General features: G+C 35.1%; 2 protein-coding genes and 1 pseudogene across 3 annotated transcripts; 2 read left to right on the top strand and 1 right to left on the bottom strand.

Moving 5' to 3' along the window:
- The first annotated feature begins 474 nt into the window (after nt 1–474).
- Nucleotides 475–3,875, top strand: LOC121809737 (eukaryotic translation initiation factor 3 subunit H-like). Its single transcript, XM_042210510.1, has 12 exons — nt 475–613; nt 687–766; nt 956–1,072; nt 1,174–1,277; nt 1,792–1,858; nt 2,035–2,168; nt 2,273–2,321; nt 2,833–2,904; nt 2,982–3,083; nt 3,155–3,222; nt 3,331–3,483; nt 3,674–3,875. Exons 1-12 carry the CDS (start codon nt 604–606, stop codon nt 3,729–3,731), a joined length of 1,014 nt encoding a protein of 337 aa, XP_042066444.1. The 5' UTR covers nt 475–603; the 3' UTR covers nt 3,732–3,875.
- A 10,166-nt stretch (nt 3,876–14,041) lies between these two features.
- On the top strand, nt 14,042–17,648 carry LOC121809602 (annotated as a pseudogene).
- LOC121809601 (aspartic proteinase 36-like) lies at nt 17,613–23,459 on the bottom strand. Of its 2 annotated transcripts, XM_042210325.1 has the most exons (11): nt 22,619–23,162; nt 22,149–22,185; nt 21,755–21,884; nt 21,387–21,631; nt 20,595–20,819; nt 20,108–20,267; nt 19,942–20,015; nt 19,627–19,714; nt 18,668–18,743; nt 18,114–18,185; nt 17,613–18,035 (listed from the first exon to the last, which is right to left on the bottom strand). In XM_042210325.1, the coding sequence occupies exons 1-11, from the start codon at nt 22,719–22,721 to the stop codon at nt 17,890–17,892; spliced, it is 1,356 nt and encodes a 451-aa protein (XP_042066259.1). In that variant the 5' UTR covers nt 22,722–23,162; the 3' UTR covers nt 17,613–17,889. The 2 variants fall into 2 exon arrangements, with proteins under 2 accessions (XP_042066259.1, XP_042066258.1); XM_042210324.1 differs by lacking the exons at nt 22,149–22,185; nt 22,619–23,162 and adding an exon at nt 23,169–23,459.
- Between the last annotated feature and the right edge of the window lie 759 nt (nt 23,460–24,218).

Genomic DNA, 24,218 nt, shown 5'->3' with positions numbered 1-24,218 from the left:
AATTTGCCTATTTATGTTAGTAATTAGGAGCAATTACAACATGGGTTTGAAAGGTAGTGCTATCTATTTATGTTAACTAGGAGTAATTAACGGTAAATAAATATTACTCTACTACTCTAAATTTAGATTCTCTCCGTCTTACCGTAAATGAGTCGTATACATCTTTGGAATGTCCTAACTAACACGATGCATTTCCTTTTATAAAACTCTACTAATCCCAACCACTGAATTATAACTTAGTTAATAAAAAGACGTTTCATATGCAATTAATACGCTGTATGAAGATCTAGTGAAACGAAAAGTTAAAGCACAATAATTTATATCCATGATTACAAATTTGTATATGTTGGAATGTGGAAAGATCACGATTCAGCTTCAATTAATAGGATTAATAGGTTGATATCAAAAGTAGACGAGAAATCATTATCGACGCTGCTATGGGCCTATTCATAACCAAAAAAAGGCCCACTATCCAAAGGCTACACAATAAAATTTGGAAGGGTAAATTTGACAATTTCAAAATTAGGGTTGTCTTTGTGTTGATTTCGTTTCACGAAATTACTCAGGCAGTTCTCCAAATCATCTCTCACGTCTGCTGGAATCATGGCTAACAGTGCGTATGCTCTTCTTTTACTGTCTTTTCATCAATTTTTGTTCGGAATTTTGATGGATTTGTTGCTATGCAGCTGCAACGAGGTCTTTCCTGCAAGTGGCGGTCACGGAGGAGGCCACGCCGCCGCTCAGAGTCGTCCAGATCGAAGGACTGGTATGTTTATTGTTAGGAAAACAATTATGATTTCACATTGTTTGATTTTGATTGTGATTTTTTGTTATTTGAAAGAAACAGTTTTATGTTCTGGACCTGCGTTTGAGCTTGATTGCAATCTACACTCATCGAATTGCGTAAAAACTGATCGATTTTTCTAAGACGTTATGCTTGTAATACATGATACAGGTTATTCTGAAGATAATTAAGCACTGCAAGGAGTTCTCACCGGCTCTGGTTACTGGGCAGCTGCTTGGTTTGGACGTTGGTAGTGTTCTCGAAGTCACTAATTGCTTCCCGTTCCCGGTGTGTAAATTGCTTCAGCTGATCATATTTATTGCATGACTGCTGCGTATTTTGATAATTTCAGTGTTTTTCATACTGCATATTTGTGTATAATGTTGCAGATCCGTGAGGAAGATGAGGAGATTGAAGCTGAAGGTGCTAATTATCAGCTGGAGATGATGAGATGCCTGAGAGAGGTTAATGTTGACAACAACACTGTTGGTTGGTAAGTATTCTCCCTTGCTTAAGTCCTCCAAAACATCCAGTTCTTGTATTTTGTGAAGGAAAAGAATAAGAAAAGAAGAGAAAATAGGAGAAAAATGCAAAAAACCCCTAAACTGAAAAGTCCGCGTGCCCCGATCACATATTTTGAAAGAGATGCAAATTTAATCCCAAAAACTGAATGGCCATCCAGTTTGATCCCAAATTTGGAAATCTCTCACTATCAATTTATTATTGGTTGTGAGTTGAGCTACAATATGTTGGGGTCTAATAAGATGTCTAGGCTAGGTTTGAGTGGCCTTATCAAGCTAGTCAGCTGTGCTAAGTTCTAGGATTAGAATGCGGTTGCTGATGTGCATTAATAGTTGGGTATTAGGATTTTCTAAGATTTATCCGTGAACAATGTCTTCAAGCATTCGGTGGGAAATAGTCTCATGAAATTTTCAATAAAGAAACCTGGTAATCATACAATGTTATCAGAATGTATTCTTTACACTCTCATGTGATTATCATTCCAGGTATCAATCAACTATGTTTGGCTCTTTCCAGACAGTGGAATTGATAGAGACTTTTATGAATTACCAGGTAGTCTCTCACCTATTGCTACATCATACGGTGTCTTGGCTGTTCGTCTCCAGCTTGCCAGTCACATTGGCTATAGTTGATCGCAACCTAATATTTCTGCATTTATATGCATTTTTGGCGTATTCGCTAATAGTGTTTTGTATTGCTTGTCTAAAGTGTTACTAAATTAATGACAGGAAAATATAAGAAGATGTGTCTGCATCATTTATGACCCTTCAAGAGCTAATCAAGGTGTCCTAGCTTTGAAGGCACTGAAGCTTTCCGATACCTTCATGGAGCTTTATCGCACAAATAACTTCAAAGGAGAGAAGTATGTGCTTACTTTCTAATGCCCTTAAAAAATGTGAAACGCATCCTTTTCATGAACTCAAATACAGTAATGCAGTCTGTATCTTACATTTGCTTTCCTCACAGGTTGAGGGAGAAAAATCTTTCCTTTGTGGATATTTTTGAAGAGATTCCTGTAAGTGTTTTATTTTTTATTTCTGAATTTGACTTTGCCATTTTATTCTTTTAAAAATATTTTTTTGTTCTAATTCTGGATAAGAAACAAAAGTTTATTAAGAATCTAAATGGATCTTAAATTAGTATAGAATAAGTTTAGATGATCTAGCTGAGGGTCCAATAGAGAGAAAGCTTAATCCATGGTATAAGTGATGAATACCTAATTTAGATATTCCAGACTCCTTAAAAAATATTTGGTTTTACATTCTATCTATGATTTTGTTGATAGCCAATCATAAACTTGGAATTGATTCATCGTTGAGGTTGACATTATGTATTTTATGTGGAAGGTTTAGTTGGGTAGACTTGTGTTTCTTCCCTTGCAATTTTCTTTGGTTTGTACACATTGCCTAGTTCATGGAACAAAAAATTGCATTTTGATTGCTGGATGTAAACATCTACTTTTAATTTCAAACAGACGACTCTCTAAGCAATATGCAAAACTATTTACTGGTCCTTCTATTTTCCAGATTAAGGTTTCAAACTCTGCTCTAATCAGCGCATTTATGACTGAGCTCGAGGCAGATACTCCAGTCACTCAGGTAATCTAGTTTCCACGTATTTGATCCTTTTACTTTTCCTTAGTGAGAGATACTTAATTCTTACTCAATTTGGTCAGTGTGATTATGATAGACTGCAACTGTCAACCAGTCCAGTTTTAGAGAGAAATGTCGAGTTTCTGATTGAATGCATGGATGACTTGTCAATGGAACAACAAAAGGTCAGTATCTATTATATGCAAATAGGTCTGTATACTTGGCCAGTAACATGATATGGCCCTTCTTTCTCCAGTTCCAATTCTACTACAGGAATCTGTCTCGTCAAGAAGCACAGAAGCAGGCTTGGCTTCAGAAGAGAAGGTAATGTTATGCTGTACACCCAAGTTAATTATCTGAGCATGCTCTTTCGTACTAAGATTACAGGTGTTGTGGGTTCTGTCAACAATGCTTTAACTTTTTTCCTTGTAGGGCTGAAAATGTTTCGCGGAAGAATGCAGGGGAAGAGCCATTACCTGAGGAGGATCACACAAACTCTATATTCAAGCCTATCCCCGAGCCATCAAGATTGGATAGTTTCCTCGTAACAAATCAAATTGCAAACTATTGCAACCAAATCAATGGGTATAGCATAAACCTTATGCAAGTTTGTTTTCAGTTTGCTGTATGGATTGCTTATTTGCTGTTTATAGCTCTTGTACTTGATATGTTTCTGTGATATTTTATTTTGCATGCATTTTTTCCTTGATATCTTATAGTATTCGATATGCCTCATGCTGTAATGACGTTTTTAATCTTAATGCATGGGTTGCAGAGTGGCTGGACAAAGCTTTAGCAGACTCTATCTGATGAAGGCTCTTCATGAAAAGTAAATGTGGTCTTCTATAGCCACTATTGGTTTTGTAGCTTAGCAGACGAGTGTCCCTATTTTTAAGGGACGGAGGGAGATTATCATTTTTGTGAACAATCATAACATACACTTGATGATTTTAGTTAAATTGAATGTTCTCACTCTAGTCTATTGTAGTTTCCTATATTCATACAAAAAGGTATACATCGAATAATAAGCAATTTCATGAAAATTACTACAAATACTTGGGCATGACATTATCAGAGTAATAGCAACAAATCTTCAATAGAAACCAGTGGCATCTAATCTAAAAAGGTTTTACTCTAGAGATGGACTTGTAGCTAAATATTTCATCTTAAAAGCACATAAGCTTGGTGTACGTTTTTGGTATACGTTGAATAATAGGCAATTCCATGAAAATTAGTACAAATAGCAACAAATTACTTTTCAATTGAAACCGAAGTGACATCTAATTTGAAAGGTTCACTGGCATATACGACAACCAACTCCGCTCTGCTGAGAGCGGCCGCAGCGAAGTCGACAAAAAAGCGTTGTCGATGTAGTTGTTCAATACTCAAGGATGGCCCAAGTTCGGCTACTGGGAGGAATTCCTCGTTCTGCAGGACTTTCTGAAATTCAGAGCCATCTGCGAGGAAGAGCGTGCTCCTGGTGCGAAGCGGACAAGACTTGGCGTTGTCGGCAACTACAGCAGTAGTAGCGACTCCCATACATTCGACCTCAACGACGATGTTTTGGAGGAGCCCCCCTGGACACTCTCCAGGCGCCCACGTCCACAGGGCCAGCAGTCCGCCATCCGAGAAGCTAGATCCGCCTCCGAATTCTTTGCTGCGGGCGCGTCTGCATCGCGCCCAGCACCGGCCGCGGCGGCGTTGATCAATACCTTGGAGGTGCAGATGATGAAGCAACTTCAGGAGAACCAGATCTTGTACGAGAAGTCGACCAACCTAGTCACCAAGGGGATGTACTACAACCTCATACTTAGTCTGAGGTCGAAGTTTGGGTTCAGCGAAGCGGCGATGGCGGCGACGATAACGATGAAGTTGGTGAAGAAGAAGCGGCAGATTCTGATGACGCCACTGAGTAGACGGCGGTGACGCTGTTTTTTTAGTGTTTTTATAAAATTTTCGTTGTATAATTTTCCCCCTATTTATAATACAACGAACAATTGATTTTATTTTATTTTTATTAAATTATGCATTTTTTAATTATTATAGTCCGATAATTTTTATTCTAATTAAATTAAAATATTAAAAAATGAAAAAAATAATTAATTTGTGGCTTGAATTTATCCACTATTAGGGTGGACAAGTTTTTTATGGCCTAGCCAAGTTTTTGTGTCTTGAACTGGGCACGAAATAACTCATCTTAAAATTTTGTGTTGTGTACTATGCATCTTACCCACGTTTAGGGCATTTACTTGCTGCCTTTTTAAGAAATTTGCCCACACCATCCTCCTCATCCGCAGCCGCCACCACTCACTCATTATTCCCTTTCGCGATGGATATTCGCCGGAGACCGCCCCGCCACCTCAAATCGCCCCTCCGCCTCGGCAATAGACTCCGACGACGACCTCCTCTCCTTTCAAATCCATTATTAGTCTTTCTCTATTCATTGTATGGTTGTGTTAATAAGTAATAACTACAATTGGAGGGAGTCATAAGTGTAGATGTTAGTTAAAGCAGTTACACACTGTCTTCATTAGCTCGTTCCTCTAGCTAAAGTGTTGAGTTGTTGGGGCTATATTAGTCTTTCTGTATTCATTGTATGGCTATGTTAATAACCACAACTAGATGCACTCATCTTTAAATAAGTATAGATGTAAATCAAGGCAGTTACGGGCTCGTCCATCTAGCTTAAGCTCTGAGTTGTTGGGGCACTTATTATTCATTCTGTATTCATCGTAATTGGTAAAGTGTATGGCAGTATGGCTATGTTAACAACAACAATTGGATGTACTCATCTGTAAATGAATATAGATGTCGGTCGTCTTCATTAGCCTGTTCCTCTAGCTTAAGTATCGAGTTCTTGGGGCCTTTATTGGTAGTTGATATAACTTTAACCCATACATGTACACATTGGTCTCACATAATATGGTGTGTGAAATAGATTTGATTTGTATAGAATCTGTAAAGCTATGATAGTTAAACATAAGCGCAGTTTCCTTCGTCAATCATTAAGGAACGAACCACGTTTATATCATTATGTGCTTGAGTTTCATATATGATCGTTCATCCTTTTACAGTTATGTTATATGTTAGTTGCCTCTTTGTACTATCTAGGTTGGAACTCAGCTAGCATCACTATCGGCTTGCCCCAGCCTGCTCGGGGTAAAGGGCACCAGCAAGGGTCGAACTCACAGCTACTTGCGGCCATGGTTGCTGTGTCGGTCTTGGCAGTAGAGTTCTCTCTAATGTCCGGCATTGCATTTGTAGCTGGGCGGCTCGTTAAAATTTGCATGCAGTACAACCGGCCTAACAATGACATTGCGAACCTAGGCTCCTATCCGTCCAACGTACACTCACTCACATCCAGTTAGAGAATAAGATCTAACCAAGTTTGCATGTGCCATGTCTTAGGCGCAACGTTTCTTCTTGGATTTCCGTAGGGATATGCTTGCAGGATCTAAATTTGAACACATATGCTTCTCTGTTTGCGTCTTTATTATTGAACTATCATCACACGGCCTAGGCATGCACAACGGTTCCGAACCGCCGGTTCACGGTTCATCATATGCATGAAAACCTTTACCTTACCGACATTTCTGGTATGTCAATATTTGAAAACCTTTACCTTACCGACATTGCGGTATACTGTACCGTGTTGCGGTATACCGCGGTATACCGCAAATCATACTTGTTTGATTTATAAATAATAAATATATTAAATATTATAATTTTATAAATATTAAATATATATAATTATTAACGGTATGTACCGCAAAATTACGGTATATACCGCAATTTTGCGGTATATACCGTAATTGCGGTATAATGCGGTATACCGCGGTATATGCAAAATTCATACCTTTGTCGTACCTTAATATAACGGTAAGGTATCATACCGTACCGAAAAATGCGGTATACCGAAAATGCGGTATTTTCGGTATTTTTTCGATACGGTAAGTGCAGTATTTCGGTATATTTTGTCAGCCCTAGATATTTGATGGGCTTGTGAATTTATGAAACCATTCTTGGTTGTTTCTCTTTTATAGAGTCATTCTTGAATGTTTTATGTTTTACTTTCGATGTGGAACAAAATCATTCTTGGTTGTTTCTCTTTTATAGAGATATCCTTGAATGTTTTATGTTTCACTTTCGATATGTGACAAAATATGTTGAAGTATTTTCTTTTATAACTGCATGTTTAGAGCATTCATTCATCTTTTTCCAATGTGGGATACAAAACTTTCTTTTATCTTCTACTTTTCTTCATGTTTTGTATAATATATATAAACAAAATTATTATTCAAATATATTCTTGATTGATAAAAATAAAGAATTATTGAGAAATATGATTTGTATATAGAAAATATTTATTTGTATAATAATTATTGTTAGGTTTATACAATTTGTATAAGAATTATTCTTTCAATGTGTATAATATCATTTATTGGTTAACATATACATAAATTTATAAACATAAACAAATCATTAATGATAAAGAACTAATGAATAATAGTTTATGTAATAATATTTTTTGTTAAATTATTGTAAGAAAGAGAGTGCTCATTCAGTTACAAGAAAGGAAGAAAGGAGTAAAGTTAGAGGCTGGTGAAGAAAAGAAGAAGCCTAGAGAAACTAGCCGTTGGAATAGCAGTTAGTTTGTTAAATGTAACAGTTAGCTTTCTTGTTTTCTTGATTCTGATTGATAGTCAGTTAGTAGCAGTTGCTACTCAGTTGTAAGAGCTTTAAATAGCTCAAACTCGATTGTATGTAGTTATAGTGTATTCATTCAATAAAGAGATTCCAATTTCTCCAAGAAATCGCCTACTTTCAATACTAAAGTGTTAGTGTGTGTTTCTGCATAAAGTGTTAGTGTGTGTTTCTGCATAAAGTGTGTGAGTATTTCATATTGCTGAGAGTGTGTGTGATATACTCTAGTGTGTGTGAGCCTTGTGTGTGAATCCTAACAAGTGGCGCCGTCTGTGGGAATATTGAAGTTGATTTGCAGAAGATCAAACGGTTTCAGAGATGGCAGCAAGGCTCGATGCAGAAAAATTCACAGGCAAGAATGATTATGGCATGTGGATGAAGATGAAGGCGGTTTTGATACAACAAGGCTTGGCTGCAGTCCTTTCAAAACCTGATGAGAAGGGAAAGGCTCCAGTGCTTGATGATAAAGCACAGACAAAGATGGAGGAGATGCAGCTCAAGGCACACTCCGCAGTGATTTTGTGCCTTGGAGACAAAGTCTTGAGGGATGTTCAAGAGGCCAAGACTGCAGTGGAGATCTTGGACAAGTTGGATGAAGTTTACTTGGCCAAATCTTTAGCTAACCGGCTCTATCTCAAGAAGAGGCTTTATGCCTATAGTTTTTCTGGAGAGAAATCTATCATAGAGCAGTTAGAAGAATTCAACAAGATCATTGATGATCTGGGCTCAGTGGATGTCAAGGTTTCAGATGAAGACAAGGCTATTCTCACATTGAATGCCTTGCCTAGCTCTTATGACCAACTGAGTGATGCAATTATCTATGGAAGAGATAAGCCTATTACCTATGCAGAAGTCTACTCAGCCTTGATGGCCAAAGAACTCCAGAAGACTACCAGTAGAGGCTCTGCAGGCTCCAATGTTCAAGCTGCAGAGGCATTGAATGTTAAGAAGTTCAAGAAGCAGAATTTTAAGAAGAAATTTGAGGGCTCAAAACCCTCAAGCTCTGATGCTCAGAAAGAAACCAGAGCATGTTATTGGTGCAAGAAACCCGGGCATTTGAAGAAGGATTGTCTTGCATGGAAGAGAAAGCTAGCTACTGAGGGCCACAACACTTCTGATTGTGTGGAGAGTACTGACCCCCCAGCACAACTCATGAATATCAGTGACAATGGGCCAGTCACTGATATTTTTACCATTAATTAATTAATTAATTAATTAATAATTAATCTATACGTCTATACAAAATTGGAGTTTTGAATAAAATAATAAAATTATCATTTTTGAATTTTATAATAAAATTAGAAAAACTAGAAGATTTATTTAAAGATAAATTGACTACCCATTTTGAACTTTTTTTTATAATAGTAGTAATTCGGAGAAGTGGAAAGATTTTTGCTGATAAACTGACTACCCATTAAAAAGTTTGAGGTTAAGTATTTAGAAAACAAATATGGGAGGGTGACATTAATATAATTAAAATTCTATCAATAAAGTTTACGAATATTGTTATCAAAATTAATTTTCAGTTTCAGGAATAAAACAGACTATTAATTAGGAGCATTGACCCTCCACCATGATTGATTATTTAGTGCCTATTCTTTTACTCATAGCTTTTGCATCTATATATATGTAAATTTTATATCAATATTTAATGTAGTAAAGTAACTTAAATTTTTTGAGATGGTGCTTCAGTGGCCGAAATTGCTACCAATTAATTTTCAAAATTTATTATAAATATTATAGTGTAAATAATGGAACTTCCAATTTTTTATGCATTTAATATCCAAAATTTGTGTAAAGTAAATTGTAAGATTTGGAGCGTTACTTGAAGTACAATGACCAATGTTTAAATTTAATAGTAGTAATAACGCATTGATATAAAATTTAAAACTGCCAATTTTGTGGGGTTTTAATATTGAAAGTGAAAAGTTTTGGACGAGGCTCCTATTATTCTATTTTTTGGACTATAAATATCCACTAACTTCTTTTTTTCCATTACATTCTTCATTTGCTGCCTTTTTTCATTATTCTCTAACAATATGGTTTTAATATGAAGTCATTTTACATGGTGTTTTTCCCCTTTTGTCTATTATTAAAGTTTGTTTTGCATCCAAAATTCGATCTCATCAGTTTATGCACTCTATTTTCTTCATGATTGTGTTAATTTGTTAAAATCCAATGATTACGTTATATCTCTATTCAATCTTTCATTTCCAAAATTGAGAAGATTGTGTACATACATATAGAGTTATATTATTCCATGGTTTTATGAATTTAATGGATTTAACTCCTATTGTTTCTATGTCAATTGTTTTATTCGAAATTTCATTTTTTGGGGGGGTTACACTGTTACGAATGCATTTTATTTTCTGAAATTGTATTCAGATGTCAATATTTTGTTTTATTTTATAAATATAAAAAGTGTTTATCATTTATCTTAGGAAACAATATAGATTAAGAATGGAAGGCAAGAGGAAGGGGAAGAAAAGAAACCTATACAGAAGAACGACGGAAGCACTTCCAAAGGATTTGATGGTGAATATTCTGCTGGCAAGATAAAGAGGAGGCAACGGTATAACATAGAGAAGAGGGAGGGCTGCATACACAGAAGAGGAAGGGCTGCAAGCTTAGCAATGTTTATTTTAATGAATTTAGGATATAAACATTTGTATGCAAAATTGTAGTACTAATATTGAAAACGGTAGGGATATTTTCCATGTGCAATATAATTGTTCGGTATAATATCTATATATCATATTACTTTTATATTTTGAATTATATTTACATGTATTATAGATCTAAATTAGTTACAATCTATCACTATAATTATGCATCTATCCCTAGAATTATGGAATTAAATTAGTGTTAGGTTTTGAATTTTCAAACAAAATTCTATTCATTTAAAGTTTAATTATATATTACAAAATTGTATTTGTGGATTCAGTTAAGATTTGAAAATTAATTCTACAATAATTACTTGAACTAATTTATTTTTGAATATAATATTGACATTAATTGACTATGTATTATTTTAATTTCTTTATTTTGCTATTCTTATTATTGTACTTGTGGGGTTGTTTACAATACTTTTTTTCATAATTTACGAATTAGTATTATTTTATTTACTAAAGTTAAGTTTTATTAATATTTATTTTAAAGTTAAGGGTTTAGGATTTATGTTTCAAGGTTTGGGTTTTTACTGAATAAGGTCACTATATTGCAATGAAATGAAGCTCGACTAGGAAGTGTCTCACCAGTGCAATTATAGCTTTTGATAAACAATATCTTAGAACTCATTAGGATAAGTGGTAATTATACATTCTTTAGGTTTTTTTATTTTGTGTGATGTAAATTTGCTTTATTTTTTAGTCTCACGGTCAGAGTCATTTTTCCATTTTATAAAAATAATGTACAGTGTTATTTTCCACGTGTTTATATTTTAGCTGAATCTTAACTTCCTTCGTTTGTTTTTACTAAGCGGGCCATATTAAAACTTGAACTAAAAACAAACGTTTTTCTGGAAAAAAATGGAGTAACATTTTTACGCAGCAATACAAAATCAATTGATTTAAATTCTTTTTTATTACTTATAGATTATAATGTGAAAGGTCAAACAATTTGTAACTCATTTATTATTAATTTACTTTAAAAAACTAATTTTAAATTTTTTTACATTCTAAATTTAATATTTTAAATTTAATATTTTAGTTAATTAATTACATACTAAAATTAATATTTGTAAGTTATTTTAGTTAGTGCATAGCACGGGTGTAATACTAGTATAAGAAAAGAGTAGAGAATTCTAGTAGAGAAAAAGTAGGAGGAAAACTTTAGAACAAATACAAATGTGGTCTATATATATGCCTATTGTAAATATATTGTAGATGTTAAGTTTCGCAAGTTTAGTTTTTTTTAGTTTTCAAATTCAAGTACTGATAAAGTGATTATTAAATTAGTTTTCATAAAATTAATTGAACCGTGCATCGCACGAGAGCATATACTAGCATGAGCTAACATGACAAGGAACAACTGAGAGAGATGGATTACTACTGCCATGGAGCACTGAACCACCCACAGAATCGGGATCGTGACGAGTAGAAGTAAACGAAACTCCATATTTCTTATATGTAGAATTAGAAACCCCTTCCTTTTGAAATAGATTGATTTTTCGGGTTTTTCTTTTTTTATTCTAGACTACAAATAACATTCCTCGAGTGTACTGGACTTTTTTTTCCGACTTTGGGAGAGATCCTTTTAATGAAACGCAGGAGATGCGTCTTTTATAGTGACGCATGAGGGACACGCGTCTCTCAATTTTTCAATTTTTTTTAAAGATGCATGACACACATGCGTCTGTCTCTCCAAAAAACATAAAGACACTCTGTAGTTCAGTGGTAAGAATTATGTGTTGTAGCCGTGGATACCTAGGTTTGAATCCCAGCGGCCACATTCTAATTTTTTTATACGGGCTATCTGTTGGAGAATGGTAAGAGTTCTCATATCTTTACTGTAAAAAGTGTGTTTGCTCTAAGGATTTTTGGTGCGTGGTGTTTTGATTTTAGTGATTAGAAATATCTTATCCACAAAAACGAATGGTTGTGTAATCTCGTAAACGATCAACTTAAAATTATTTCAGACGCCATTTTTTTGCCTATTAGCAAGAAAAGGAGATACTCCTGTTAATTTAGGGGTGGCAAAGGATATTTTTGTGTTGTATAGTAGAGTAGTATATTGTTTATTTGGATAGGTAAATATGCAATATAAAAGTGTTTAGTTAATTTTCTTGTCATTAAGTTGGATGAACTACCTTACTTCTCGGAGATGTTTGATGGACTGTAAAATTTCCAGATTCATGTGAAATATTTTTTTTCTAATTTTAAAACAAATGCATAAAATCAGTTTTCTCATCCCAATTGTCCAAATTTCACTGTTTTCATTCTCCAAATATGTTATGGCATAGACACTGAGCCATATACTGAAATTGTGGTATGAGTTATGAAAAGAAGCAAAGAAAGTAAAGCTATCTACTCAAGACAGTAAAATCACATGATAAAACATTGTGTTCTAACATTATAAAAGTTGGAGAATTATATAAAAAATTGAATCATATGCTGCTCTAGTTTGTACAGGAGTGTGCATTAATAAAAAAGATTAGAGTGTGGCAGCTGGAATTCGAACCCAGGTATCCACGGCTACAACACATAATTCTTATCACTGATCTACAGAGTGACTTTATGTTTTTTGGAGAGACGCATGTGTGTCATGCGTCTTTAAAAAATTTTGAAAATTTGAGAGACGCATGTCCCTCATGCGTCTCTATAAAAGACGCATCTCCGTCATGCGTTTCATTAAAAGGAGACGCATGAGGGTCATGCGTCTCTCCCAAAGTTGGAATAAAAAAAAAGGTCCAGTACACTCGAGAAATGTTATTTGTAGTCTAGAATAAAATATAGTATTTAGATTTAGACCCGTGAAGTTAAAACAAAGTCACTGTAGTTGCCCTTTTCTATTTTTTAATCCCATTTTACCCCTGGAACTCTTTAAGGGAAAATCTAATATATTATGTATTACTACTTTTTTTAGTTTCAATTAATACAAAATATAATGTACATTTAACATTTTTTAGAATGGTTTGATTCAATTAAAAGAAAATTATTGGATGAAGTAGGAGGCTAGATTTCCGTACATGATACATCTGCATACTCCAAACCCTCTTAAGAAGTGTTTTGAAGTATCCATGATATACTCTCTAGGTAAAGAATTAACAATGCACTGCAAAAATGATACCACCATCACGATTTACAATAATAATACAAACCTATAAACAAAATAACATCGCCCATGTTTTTTCATCTCTTTTTATTTTATTATCTTCTCTTTTACTTTATTATCTTCTTATTAACATGGAGAGAGTATTAGTAGTATTTAGAGAGAGATTAAATATATTATTTTTTCCAACCTAGCCTTAATACAAGAGTATTTGCCAAAAAAAATAGGATCGACATAATGTATGCAATATAATTGATAAGGTTTAATCAGTAGTTAGTTTTGTAGTACTATTATTTTATACTTTTATCAGTTTCAAATTTTTAGTAATTTTTGCTCCATATATTTAGTTTAAAATTAAAATTTAATATGACTTGATTTTCAAATTTGTCAAAAAATCGAATCTATTCCATGATTAATCATCCTGTCCTAGTACTCCCTCCATCCTACTTACGGAGTCATTCACTCATTTTAAAAGTCGATTGCATCTTTATTGGTCATGGACTTAATAGTAGTGTCTATCGGTTCCTAGTCCATAGGTTATCTGTGCCTGGCGTGGCTGAAGGAACAACGATTGAGTCTGGCGTGGCTGAAGGAACAACGATTGAGTCAAGAATGTTATATTCTTTGATAATGTTTACTCTTGCAAGAGGCAGGAGGGTCGTTCAAAGAATGATGGATGAATCCACTAGTTCTAATCCTCCAAAAAGACGAGGTTAAGTGCTGAGGATGTAGAACCAAGGCATGTTAAAAGAGTTAAATATGCTAAGACGTTTGGTCCCGACTTCATAACTTTTATGTTGGTTGACGAACTAAAGTCAATGGAGGAAGCGTTTGCTGGCCCTGATGCGTCATTCTGGCAAGAAGCGATCAATAGTGAAATTGAATCAATTATGAGAAATAACCGATGGGTGTTAGTAGACTTTCCAGGTGTTGATTTATGCTGATTTCGTTTTCCAAATCATCTCTCACATCTCTTGGAATCATGGCTAACAGTGCGTATGCTCTTCTTTTACTGTCTGTTCATCAATTTTTGTTTGGAAATTTGATGGATTCATTGCTTTGCAGCTGCAACGAGGTCTTTCCTGCAAGTGGCGGTCACGGAGGAGGGCACGCCGCCGCTCAGAGTCGCCCAGATCGAAGGACTGGTATGTTTATTGTTAGGAAAACAATTATCGGTGTGAATTAGAACATTTTACATTGTTTGATTTTGATTTTGTTATTTAAAGAAATAGTTTCATGTTTTGGACCTCTCAATTGCATTTGAGCTTGATTGCTATCCAACGATTGCTACATTTATCGAATTGTGTTTCTAATACGTTATACTTGTGAAATGTGGTACAGGATATTCTGAAGATAATTAAGAACTGCAAGGAGTTCTCGCCGTCTCTGGTTACTGGGCAGCTGCTTGGTTTGGACGTTGGTAGTGTTCTCGAAGTCACTAATTGCTTCCCGTTTCCAGTGTGTATATTGCTTCAGCTGATCATATTTATTGCACGACTGCGTATTTTGACAATTTCATTGTTTTCATACTATATATTTGTGTATAATGTTGCAGATCCATTAGGAAGATGAGGAGGTTGAAGCTGAAGGTGCTAATTATCAGCTGGAGATGAAGAGATGCCTGAGAGAGGTTAATGTCGACAACAATACTGTTGGTTGGTAAGTATTCTCCTTGCTTAAGTCCTCCAAAACTTCCAATTCTTGTATTTTGTGAAAGGAAAGAATAAGAAAAGAAGAGAAAATAGGCGAAAAACGTGAAAAACTGCTAAACTGAAAAGTTTGCAGTTCACGTGCCCGATCTCATATTCTGAAAGAATTGTGAATTTAATCCCAAAAACTGAAAGGCTGTCCAATTTGATCCCAAATTTGGAAATCTCTCACTATCAATGTACTATCTGTTGTGAGTTAAGCTGCAATATTTCGGGGTCTAATAAGATGTCTAGGCTAGGTTTTAGTGGCCATATTAAGCGAGTCAGAAATGCTAAGTTCTAGGATTAGAATGTGATTGCTGATGTGCATTAATAGTTGGGATTTTCTAGGCTTTATCCATGAACAATCTCTACAAGCGATCCGTGGGATATAGTCTCATGGCATTTTCGATGAAACAAAACTGGTAATCATACAATGTTAACATACTGTTATTTTCTTTACACTCATGTGATAATCCTTCCAGGTATCAATCAACTATGTTTGGCTCTTTCCAGACAGTGGAATTGATAGAGACTTTTAAGAATTACTAGGTATTCTCTCCCCTATTGCTACATCATATTGTGCTTTGGTTGTTCGTCTCCAGACTGCCAGTCACATTGGCTATAGTTGATGTTGATCACAACCTAATATTTCTGCTTTGATATGCATTTTTGGCGTATTCGCTATTAGTGTTTTGTCTTCCTTGTCTAATATGTTACTAAATGGATGACAGGAAAATATAAGAAGATGTGTCTGCATCATTTATGACCCTTCAAGAGCTAATCAAGGTGTCCTAGCATTGAAGGCACTGAAACTTTCTGATACATTCATGGAGCTTTATCGCACAAATAACTTCGAAGGAGAGAAGTATGTGCTTATTTTCTAATGCCCTTAAAAAATGTGAAACTCGTCCTTTTCATGAACTCAAATGCAGTAATACATAGTCTGTATCTTACATTTGCTTTCCTCACAGGTTGAGAGAGAAAAATCTTTCCTTTGTGAATATTTTTGAAGAGATTCCTGTAAGTGTTTTATTTTTTATTTCTGAATTTGACTTTGCCAAATTATTCTTTTAAAAATATTTTTTTGTTCTAATTCTGGATAAGAAACAAAAGTTTATTAAGAATCTAAATGGATCTTAAATTAGTATAGAATAAGTTTAGATGATCTAGTTGAGGGTCCAATAGAGAGAGAAAGCTTAATCCATGGTATAAGTGATGAATACCTAATTTAGATATTCCAGACCCCTTCAAAAAATATTTGATTTTGCAATATGAATATTTAGAAGCTTCTATCTATGATTTTGTTGACAGCCAATCAAAAACTTGGAATTGATTCGTCGTTGGGGTTGACATATGTATATTGTTTTGAAGGTTAAGTTGGGTAGAGTTGTGTTTCTTTTCTTTGGTTTGTAGTTTGTACACATTGCCTAGTTCATGGAACAAAGAATTGCATTTTGATTGCTGGATGTAAACAACTTTTGATTTCAAACTGACGACACTCTAAGCAATATGTTAAACTATTTACTGATCCTTTCATTTTCCAGATTAAGGTTTCAAACTCTGCTCTAATCAGCGCATTTATGACTGAGCTCGAGGCAGATACTCCAGTCACTCAGGTAATCTAGTTTTGACGTTGTTGATCCTGTTACTTTTCCTTAGTGTGCAATAATTAATTCTTACTCCATTTGGTCAGTGTGGTTATGATAGGCCGCAACTGTCAACCAGTCCCATTCAATGGAACAACAAAAGGTCAGTATCTGTTCTTTGCAAATAGGTGTGTATGCTTGGCCAATGACATGATATGACCCTTCTTTCTCCAGTTCCAATTCTACTACAGAAATCTGTCTCGTCAAGAAGCACAGAAGCAGGCCTGGCTTCAGAAGAGAAGGTAATGTTATGCTGTACACCCAAGTTAAATTATCTGGGCATGCTCTTTCGTACTAAGATTACGGGTGTGGGTTCTGTCAAAAATGCATTAAACTTTTGTCCTTGTAGGGCTGAAAATGTTGTGCGGAAGAATGCAGGGTAAGAGAGCCATTACCTGAGGAGGATCCCACAAACCCTATCTTCAAGCCTACTCCTGAGCCATCAAGATTGGATAGTTTCCTCGTAACAAATCAAATTGCAAACTATTGCAACCAAATCAATGGGTATAGTGTTGTAAACCTTCTGCAAGTTTGTTTTCTGTTGGCTGCGCTTATAGCTCTTGTACTTGATATGTTTCTGTGGTATTTTATTTTGCATGCATTTTTTCCTTGATATCGTATGTTCGATGTGCCTCGTTCTGTAATGACGTTCATCTTAATGCATGGGTTGCAGAGTGGCTGGACAAAGCTTTAGCAGACTGTATCTGATGAAGGCTCTTCACGAAAAGTAAACGAGTGTCCCTATTTTTAATGGACGGAGGGAATATCATTTCTATGAAAGTGGACAATCATAACATACACTTGACGATTTTAGTTAAATTGGATATTTTCCCTCTAGTGTACTGTATTTTCTATATTCGTACCAAAAAGGTATACATTTAATAATAGGCAATTCAATGAAAAATTATACAAATAGCAACAAATTTTCAATTGAAACCAACATCTAATGTGAAAGGTTTTACTTGGGAGTTTTACATCACAATATTATAGGATGCACATATTATAACCACCACAAGCTGTGGAAATAATCAAACTGTGTACTTGTATCTATACAAACAACTATTTACACCATCTAATGTAACGCTACAAAAACACAAAAGTAATAGCCAACTTCTGAGATTTTATGGTCATTTTTCAGTGTTTCCTATACTGAGTTGTTTTGGTGAGAATGGAAGTAGTAGTCATTGTATCAAACCATGCAACACAGCCATCATCAGTAAGAGGAATACGACACGGAGGCTGAATCTCGAACCACAGGACAGAGTGTGAGCTCCCACGAGATGTACTGAACCAGTGATTTCATCCTTTATTTGGATACTCGAGGAGCCTGACAAACATTGATATCAATAATCAGGTCAAACCGAAGGTTAAAAGTGATACTATAACGAATGCTTATAACACTTACAGTTATATTCAGTCCATCCAATTGCTTGTTTTTCGAGATCATAAAGGACCAGCTTGTTGGTAAGAACCAGATCTGCCAAAATTAGACCGAGCTAAATTCAAAACTGAGAACATTACCAGAGAATAATATAACACACTTGAAAATGTGAATAGTTTTGCAAATAAGCTTAAATTTCTTATAACATGCTGCTTGCTACCCCAGAAATTAAAATAATGACAATCAGGGTAGATAATAGAAACACTACTGGAAAAATATGAGCATCGGTGCATTCAATCCAGTAAACTTCTTCATATTTCACACAGGTTGCAAAAGGTTTCAGCATTTCATGGAGTTAGAAAAGTTGTGGCTCAGAAATTCTAAGGTACATTGAGAAGCTCTTATTTCAAAAACGTTAGCAACATGTTCATGAGCTGCATGAGCTTCTACTAATGACAACATGGGGAGAAAAATTTATCTATAGATGTAAGATTGAACTGCTCCTTCAAGGGAGGTGAATTAAATAAATATTTTATTAATCTAAATTAGATTGATGATAAAAGATTGCAAGGTCTTACCTCCTAAAAGTGTAATATTCTGTTTATCCTGGGATTCCAAGCCACTGTTTTGCCACCCAATGCACATCAAGTCTTCCTGCCCAGAAATAACAAGACAAAGGGAGGGTAAAAAAACATATTACAGTGTGCAAGAACTAGTATCAAATTTCATAGCAACGATGATTAGGGGTGGACGCAGAAATAAACATGAGTAGGGGCTAAATTTTCAAATTTTTATACAAAAATAAATTTTCATGTAATTTAAAATATTATTAGGGGCTTTTATATACCAATATGTTCAAAATATGAATAAATTTTAAAATTTTATAATAAAAAATTTTAAAAATTGGATTTATTAGGGGCTAAAGCCCTCCCCTCTTTACATGTGGGTCCGCCAATGAAGATGATATATTGTTGCTGTGGTAGTATACAGATCATTTTAGTGGAAACACAAAAGTTTGAAGAAATTACTCTATATCTAATCCAATCACTTATAAAGTAGTAAGAAACTATAAACTAGTTACCTATCCATTAAAACGTTTGTCCATGGGAATCTAAGAACTGGTGCATTTAAGAATTCGCTTGCCTTCTAGGACCAACCTCTCTAGAGTAGTAATTGTTAATCCGACATTTACGAGGAAACAATTTTCATATACTTTTTCGGCTGTAAATTTAAATGAAGGACAAAGATATTTACATGCAGTAAAGAAATTAATGCAAACATAGAATGCAATCTACCCCTAGTAAATTTCTGCAAGTTCTCCTTTGCTATGATATAAAATGACAGCAGCATTTAAGTGAAATATCAGTTATAAAATACAACCTTAAAAACCAAAATAAGAAAATAATAACCATACAGCTTAACAGCCTATCAAACAATTTATGACACAAAATATCACTACAGATACACTAACAAATATTTTATTGAAGTAAATAAAAGATAATAGGCATGTTGTACATATATAACATAATGTACTTACAAATGGGAATAGATACTCGTGAGGATAAACCATCAGAGAAAGTGAATTTTGAAAATGGAGGGTCACAGTGGGAAATCCATCATCAACACTACAAGTGAAGTTAAGTTATAAGGAGGTATTAACTACAAGCATACAGAATATGATAAGATCATACAATAAGCCAGTGACTTGTGAACAAGTAGAAGTGTAAGATCAAATGATAAAGGAAATTATGAATTTGAGAGGTATAAGACAGGTGACTTCACTACCAAATAATGACCGCTAGCATCAAACAAGATTTGACTTATTCAAGAAGGTGTTAACAATGGATACTACCTTCCAGAAAAATCAAAGCAAGTATATAGGTCGTGAAGCAATTGCAGTTTCAGATCCATCTGCCAGGAGAGTATCTAGCAATTATATAAGACATAAAAGGTAAGTTCATCTCCATATAATTTGGCAATCAAAATGCGTATCATGCAAACGGTTGCAAGTGAGATACCTTTTTCACTAGTGGTTCATATATCATTTGTGGCAGATATGCCAACGTGGTACCACTGTCAATTATTGCTCCCCTCTTGTCTGCCATATAGATATCTGTAGTCAGATTCAGGAAAACATGACCCACTTGGATTCCAGTCATATTGACATTGTAATGTGGCCTACAATTTCATCAAATAATTGCTTTAAGATAATGGAGTAAAGAACTACACAATCGGCAGACATTAACATTATAAAATGACAATAACAGCAGAATTTTGTAAACAGGAAACAACAGAAGACAATCAAGTACCAACACCGAGATCTTTTAACTTGAAAAGATCTCGGTGTTAGAGTTGTTTCAAAAGGAAAGTTCAAAGTATTGCAACAATCATTACAAAAAATCGTTCAGAATGCACTGCTCTATATTGTTCCTAGACCTAGTTTAATACTATGTTGAGGATGCATGAAGTTGTAAAAGAATATGTATGCCAAGGGATCTGACATACTGGTTTGGCACCAAGGGTGTTGTATTTACTAGAGGTTGAACCACATGGCCAATAGCAAAGATACCTCCACCATTTACACCATCTAAGCAATGAGCAAACATCTTTTTCACTCTTCCAGACGAAGCCAGCTGTGAAAGCATTGACGAGTTAGATTTTCCAAAACCCAATATGCCATTAAGTGCCTCGTCCGATGACCCCAGATCTCCAGATTGTTGGGCACCACATCTGCTCAAAAAGGTTTCACTTATTATTGCATAAAGTGAGAACATAATAATTCCTAAATACAAGAAAACTTAAAAATTAACAAAGGAAACAGTTTATTGTATAGCATTTGCATGTACAGAAATGAGATGGGATTATTACAAACCCCTCAACTTATTTTCAGACATAACTGTGACAGATGAAGCTATCATAATTTCCTATTATATGCATAATAGTTCGAGCAAGAACCACATATACGTAGAAAGAATCAAGAGATTAGCCTTCAAAGTAGAGCTATAATAGATGGAATAAGCATTTATAAATCTTATACCATCAAGCAGCAAGTTTACCAGGTAAAAGAATAGTTTTAAACCTTCTGTATTCCGAAAGCACCTAACCTTTTATGTGGCATCACAAGTCTAATTTCTGTTATGGTGACAAACCTCTACTAAACAACATAGAATAGATCCCGATGCTAGCATAATTGCTAAGTGTCAAAACAAATCTTGCTATTGCAATGCACACCAAATGCTTGCGTTTCTATAGTCACTTCAAAAATCAGAAACATACAGTATTAGAACAATAACATACCCAAATATAACACTTCCATTTGCTGATTTTGTTTCCAAATCCCCAGAGATTCGATCATACTGGACAACATCCTCAACAAAGTATCCTATGGTATAGCTCCCATCTCCATACACCTCAGTATACAAGCATGATGAATTAGCATTGCAACCTGATAAGCCTCCACCGATCTCTTTACAAAAATCTTGCTCACATGACACTAGTTTTCCAGTAAGAGAATCTTTTGGATTGTAAAGAGGAAGTTCTATCTGCCAAAACATAAAATCAATCACAATATAACCAGAGATGAAGGAATTCTACTACAGTAAGACCACTAGAACTGTTATCATGAACCAAAAGTACATAGGAAACAGATGAGGATCGGATCATACACCATGGTAGCCTCGCCGGGGGCATTGATGGCACTGAATGCAGTTAACCCAAGTTATATCAGTTCCGGTGTCAACCTGCACATAATAATCTTCCGACGGTGTTCCAATGCCTATTTTAGCATAGTAGAGCCTGTGCCATCAAATACATAAGCAAGACAGTGCTGTGAGATTTGACACTCATGTGCTGAACTTAAAATTTATAACCAATTGCTTGTCATTTTTCTCTTTCTAAAGGATAAAGTTAAAAAATAACCACATATCCATTGTTTAATCTTTCAACTAGCAGTTCAAGAGTCATATTCCATGAATAAATAACAACAATTCAAGTAACTTGCAGAACTAGATAATGCTTTTGCAAACTGGTTAATAATAACATTAATCATTTAGTTAGCACCTTATTATTGCAAAGCTGACTACTTGAACACGCATGCCTGTACGAGACCAAACATTATTAACAGATAAAGTGAATCATGAGCAACTAAGAGGTATTTTTAGGACCAAAAATCAATAACCAGTCCCATGATATAGAAAACTCTTGAATGACCCATTATGTTTGGACTATAAATGATATAAATAGGAAAAGACACCAAAGCATAACCTAAAGTGGACATGAAATCCCAATGTTTGGACTACATATATGGCCGTAGCTGTTACCAAATTGGTAGGGCACTCTCAATAAGATATAAATAAATTATAAATCAAAAACAGAAATCGGTCATAGAATATATCTTTAGGTAGCATAAGCCTATCGTACCATATAAACTTATTAAGCAGTGTAGTAAACCTTGGTAGAATCCATCAAATGTTATGCATCATTGTATGGCATGATTAGTAACTTAAACATGGAAGCATGATAGTGCGTACTAAGAAAACAGTTTGACGTTCCATCCACATCCAGGATCCCCTTTGCAATCCAATTATCCCTCGGATTCAGGCAGGAAAACAAACAGTTTAAAAAACTCAGCATCAATCGCAAAGTCACAAATTCACCTCATGCATATAACAATATCCAACACTGAATTGAGTAAATTGCTATACAAATATTTGACACTACAACAGTGAAGAACACACTTCTCAATTTCTAAAGAGTAATAGAAAACTAAAAACTTCAGAAAATAAATTAAAACCAGAATTTCGTCCAGCGTAGCTTGGAAATAAGAATCAATTCACGATGAGAAAACATTCGCACCACATTCAAGCAACAGATGACCAGAATTCCCCATTCTAATTTTAAATCAGACTTCGCAAACCGCGCAATACTAAAATGCAAAATCTCCAAAAAAATTCTCTCTAAAGAACTGGATGCAAAAAACCACCAATCAGCACCAAATTCAAATAACACCATCGCATCCTCAATTCAACAGCGAAAACGGACAAGGAAATCAAAAGGAGTAAAGTAGAATTAAGAGCGCACCCGGCGGCGTCAGGACGACCGGTGCCTCCGAGGGGGAGGTCGACGCCGGCGAGAATGGAGAGGTGGCGGATATCATCGTGAGCTCTGAGGGCGCTGAGACTGGCGTCGGAGCCGGCGAATTTGTAATTCACTTTGATGACACCGGCAGCGCCGCCGCCGATTCCGGCGACTGGATTCAGAGAGAGAAAATTGAGCAGCGGCGGGAGAAGGAGGAGAAGGAGAGAGCGGAAGCGCCGCTCCATCTCACTGGTTTCTGCTGCAGTAAGTCGTTCTTCGTCTGAGAATGATTTTCGTACTCCTATTTATTTTATTTAAATTTAAATTATTTATTACTCCTATTAATTAATTTGTCTAGTGATTAATTTTAAACAGGCTGTGATATATTGAATTGGATACTCGAATTTGATACCTGAGATAAATGTTGGGCTATACTCAGAGCCGGGTTGTTTATAAACTCAAATTATAAACAACTCAAAATGAAAAAAATATCGTGAACGAAGGAATAGTAGTAATTAATTTTGTCATTTTTGTCTATCTTAAGAGGATCAACTAATGCGATTCCTACACCATAAGTAGGAGATGTTGTAGGAATCGCATAAGGTGATCTCCCATGTATCTTTTCTGGCTCGTGGCATTTGAAAAGTCATTTTACTCGGGTAATAACTTTCCACGCATTTGAGGATACCCACATTATGTGATTCGACTTATCAATTTACGTGATTCGACTCATAAATTATGTTTTCCCACATCAATACATGCCATCATGTGTATATTTAAGAAGCTGACAATGAAATATAAAATGAAAGAAAGGATTCCATATTTTCCTTAAAAGTGTATCTAAGCTGAAAACCATGCCACAAAATCAAATGTGTAGGGACGGATTCCTTTGTCCAAAGATTTGGTGTCAATTTATAGAAGATCGTGTAGAGTAAATCCAAGCATAGAGAATTTGATTCCTATATATCTTAAATTTTTGGTCAATCTCCGATCTTCAACAATCAGTGGGGCATTTGGATTTTTCTCCTGCCTTCAACCTTTTTTACATAAACA

The sequence above is a fragment of the Salvia splendens genome, chromosome 6 (assembly GCF_004379255.2).
Source record: "Salvia splendens isolate huo1 chromosome 6, SspV2, whole genome shotgun sequence".
NCBI classification, from domain to species: domain Eukaryota; kingdom Viridiplantae; phylum Streptophyta; class Magnoliopsida; order Lamiales; family Lamiaceae; genus Salvia; species Salvia splendens.
The sequence above is the reverse complement of the archived record's forward strand: the minus strand, read 5'-3'. Positions and strand labels throughout refer to the sequence as shown.

Excerpts from the sequence above, each read along its gene's own strand:
- LOC121809601 (XM_042210324.1), bottom strand. The coding sequence starts at position 23,410 with ATGGAGCGGCGCTTCCGCTCTCTCCTTCTCCTCCTTCTCCCGCCGCTG. Across the intron at positions 20,820-21,386 it reads AATGGAAGTGTTATATTTGG|ATGTGGTGCCCAACAATCTG; the intron begins GTATGTTATTGT and ends CTTTTTGAGCAG. Across the intron at positions 18,186-18,667 it reads GAATATTACACTTTTAGGAG|ATCTGGTTCTTACCAACAAG; the intron begins GTAAGACCTTGC and ends TAATTTTGGCAG.
- LOC121809737 (XM_042210510.1), top strand. Across the intron at positions 767-955 it reads TCGTCCAGATCGAAGGACTG|GTTATTCTGAAGATAATTAA; the intron begins GTATGTTTATTG and ends TACATGATACAG. Across the intron at positions 1,278-1,791 it reads GACAACAACACTGTTGGTTG|GTATCAATCAACTATGTTTG; the intron begins GTAAGTATTCTC and ends TTATCATTCCAG.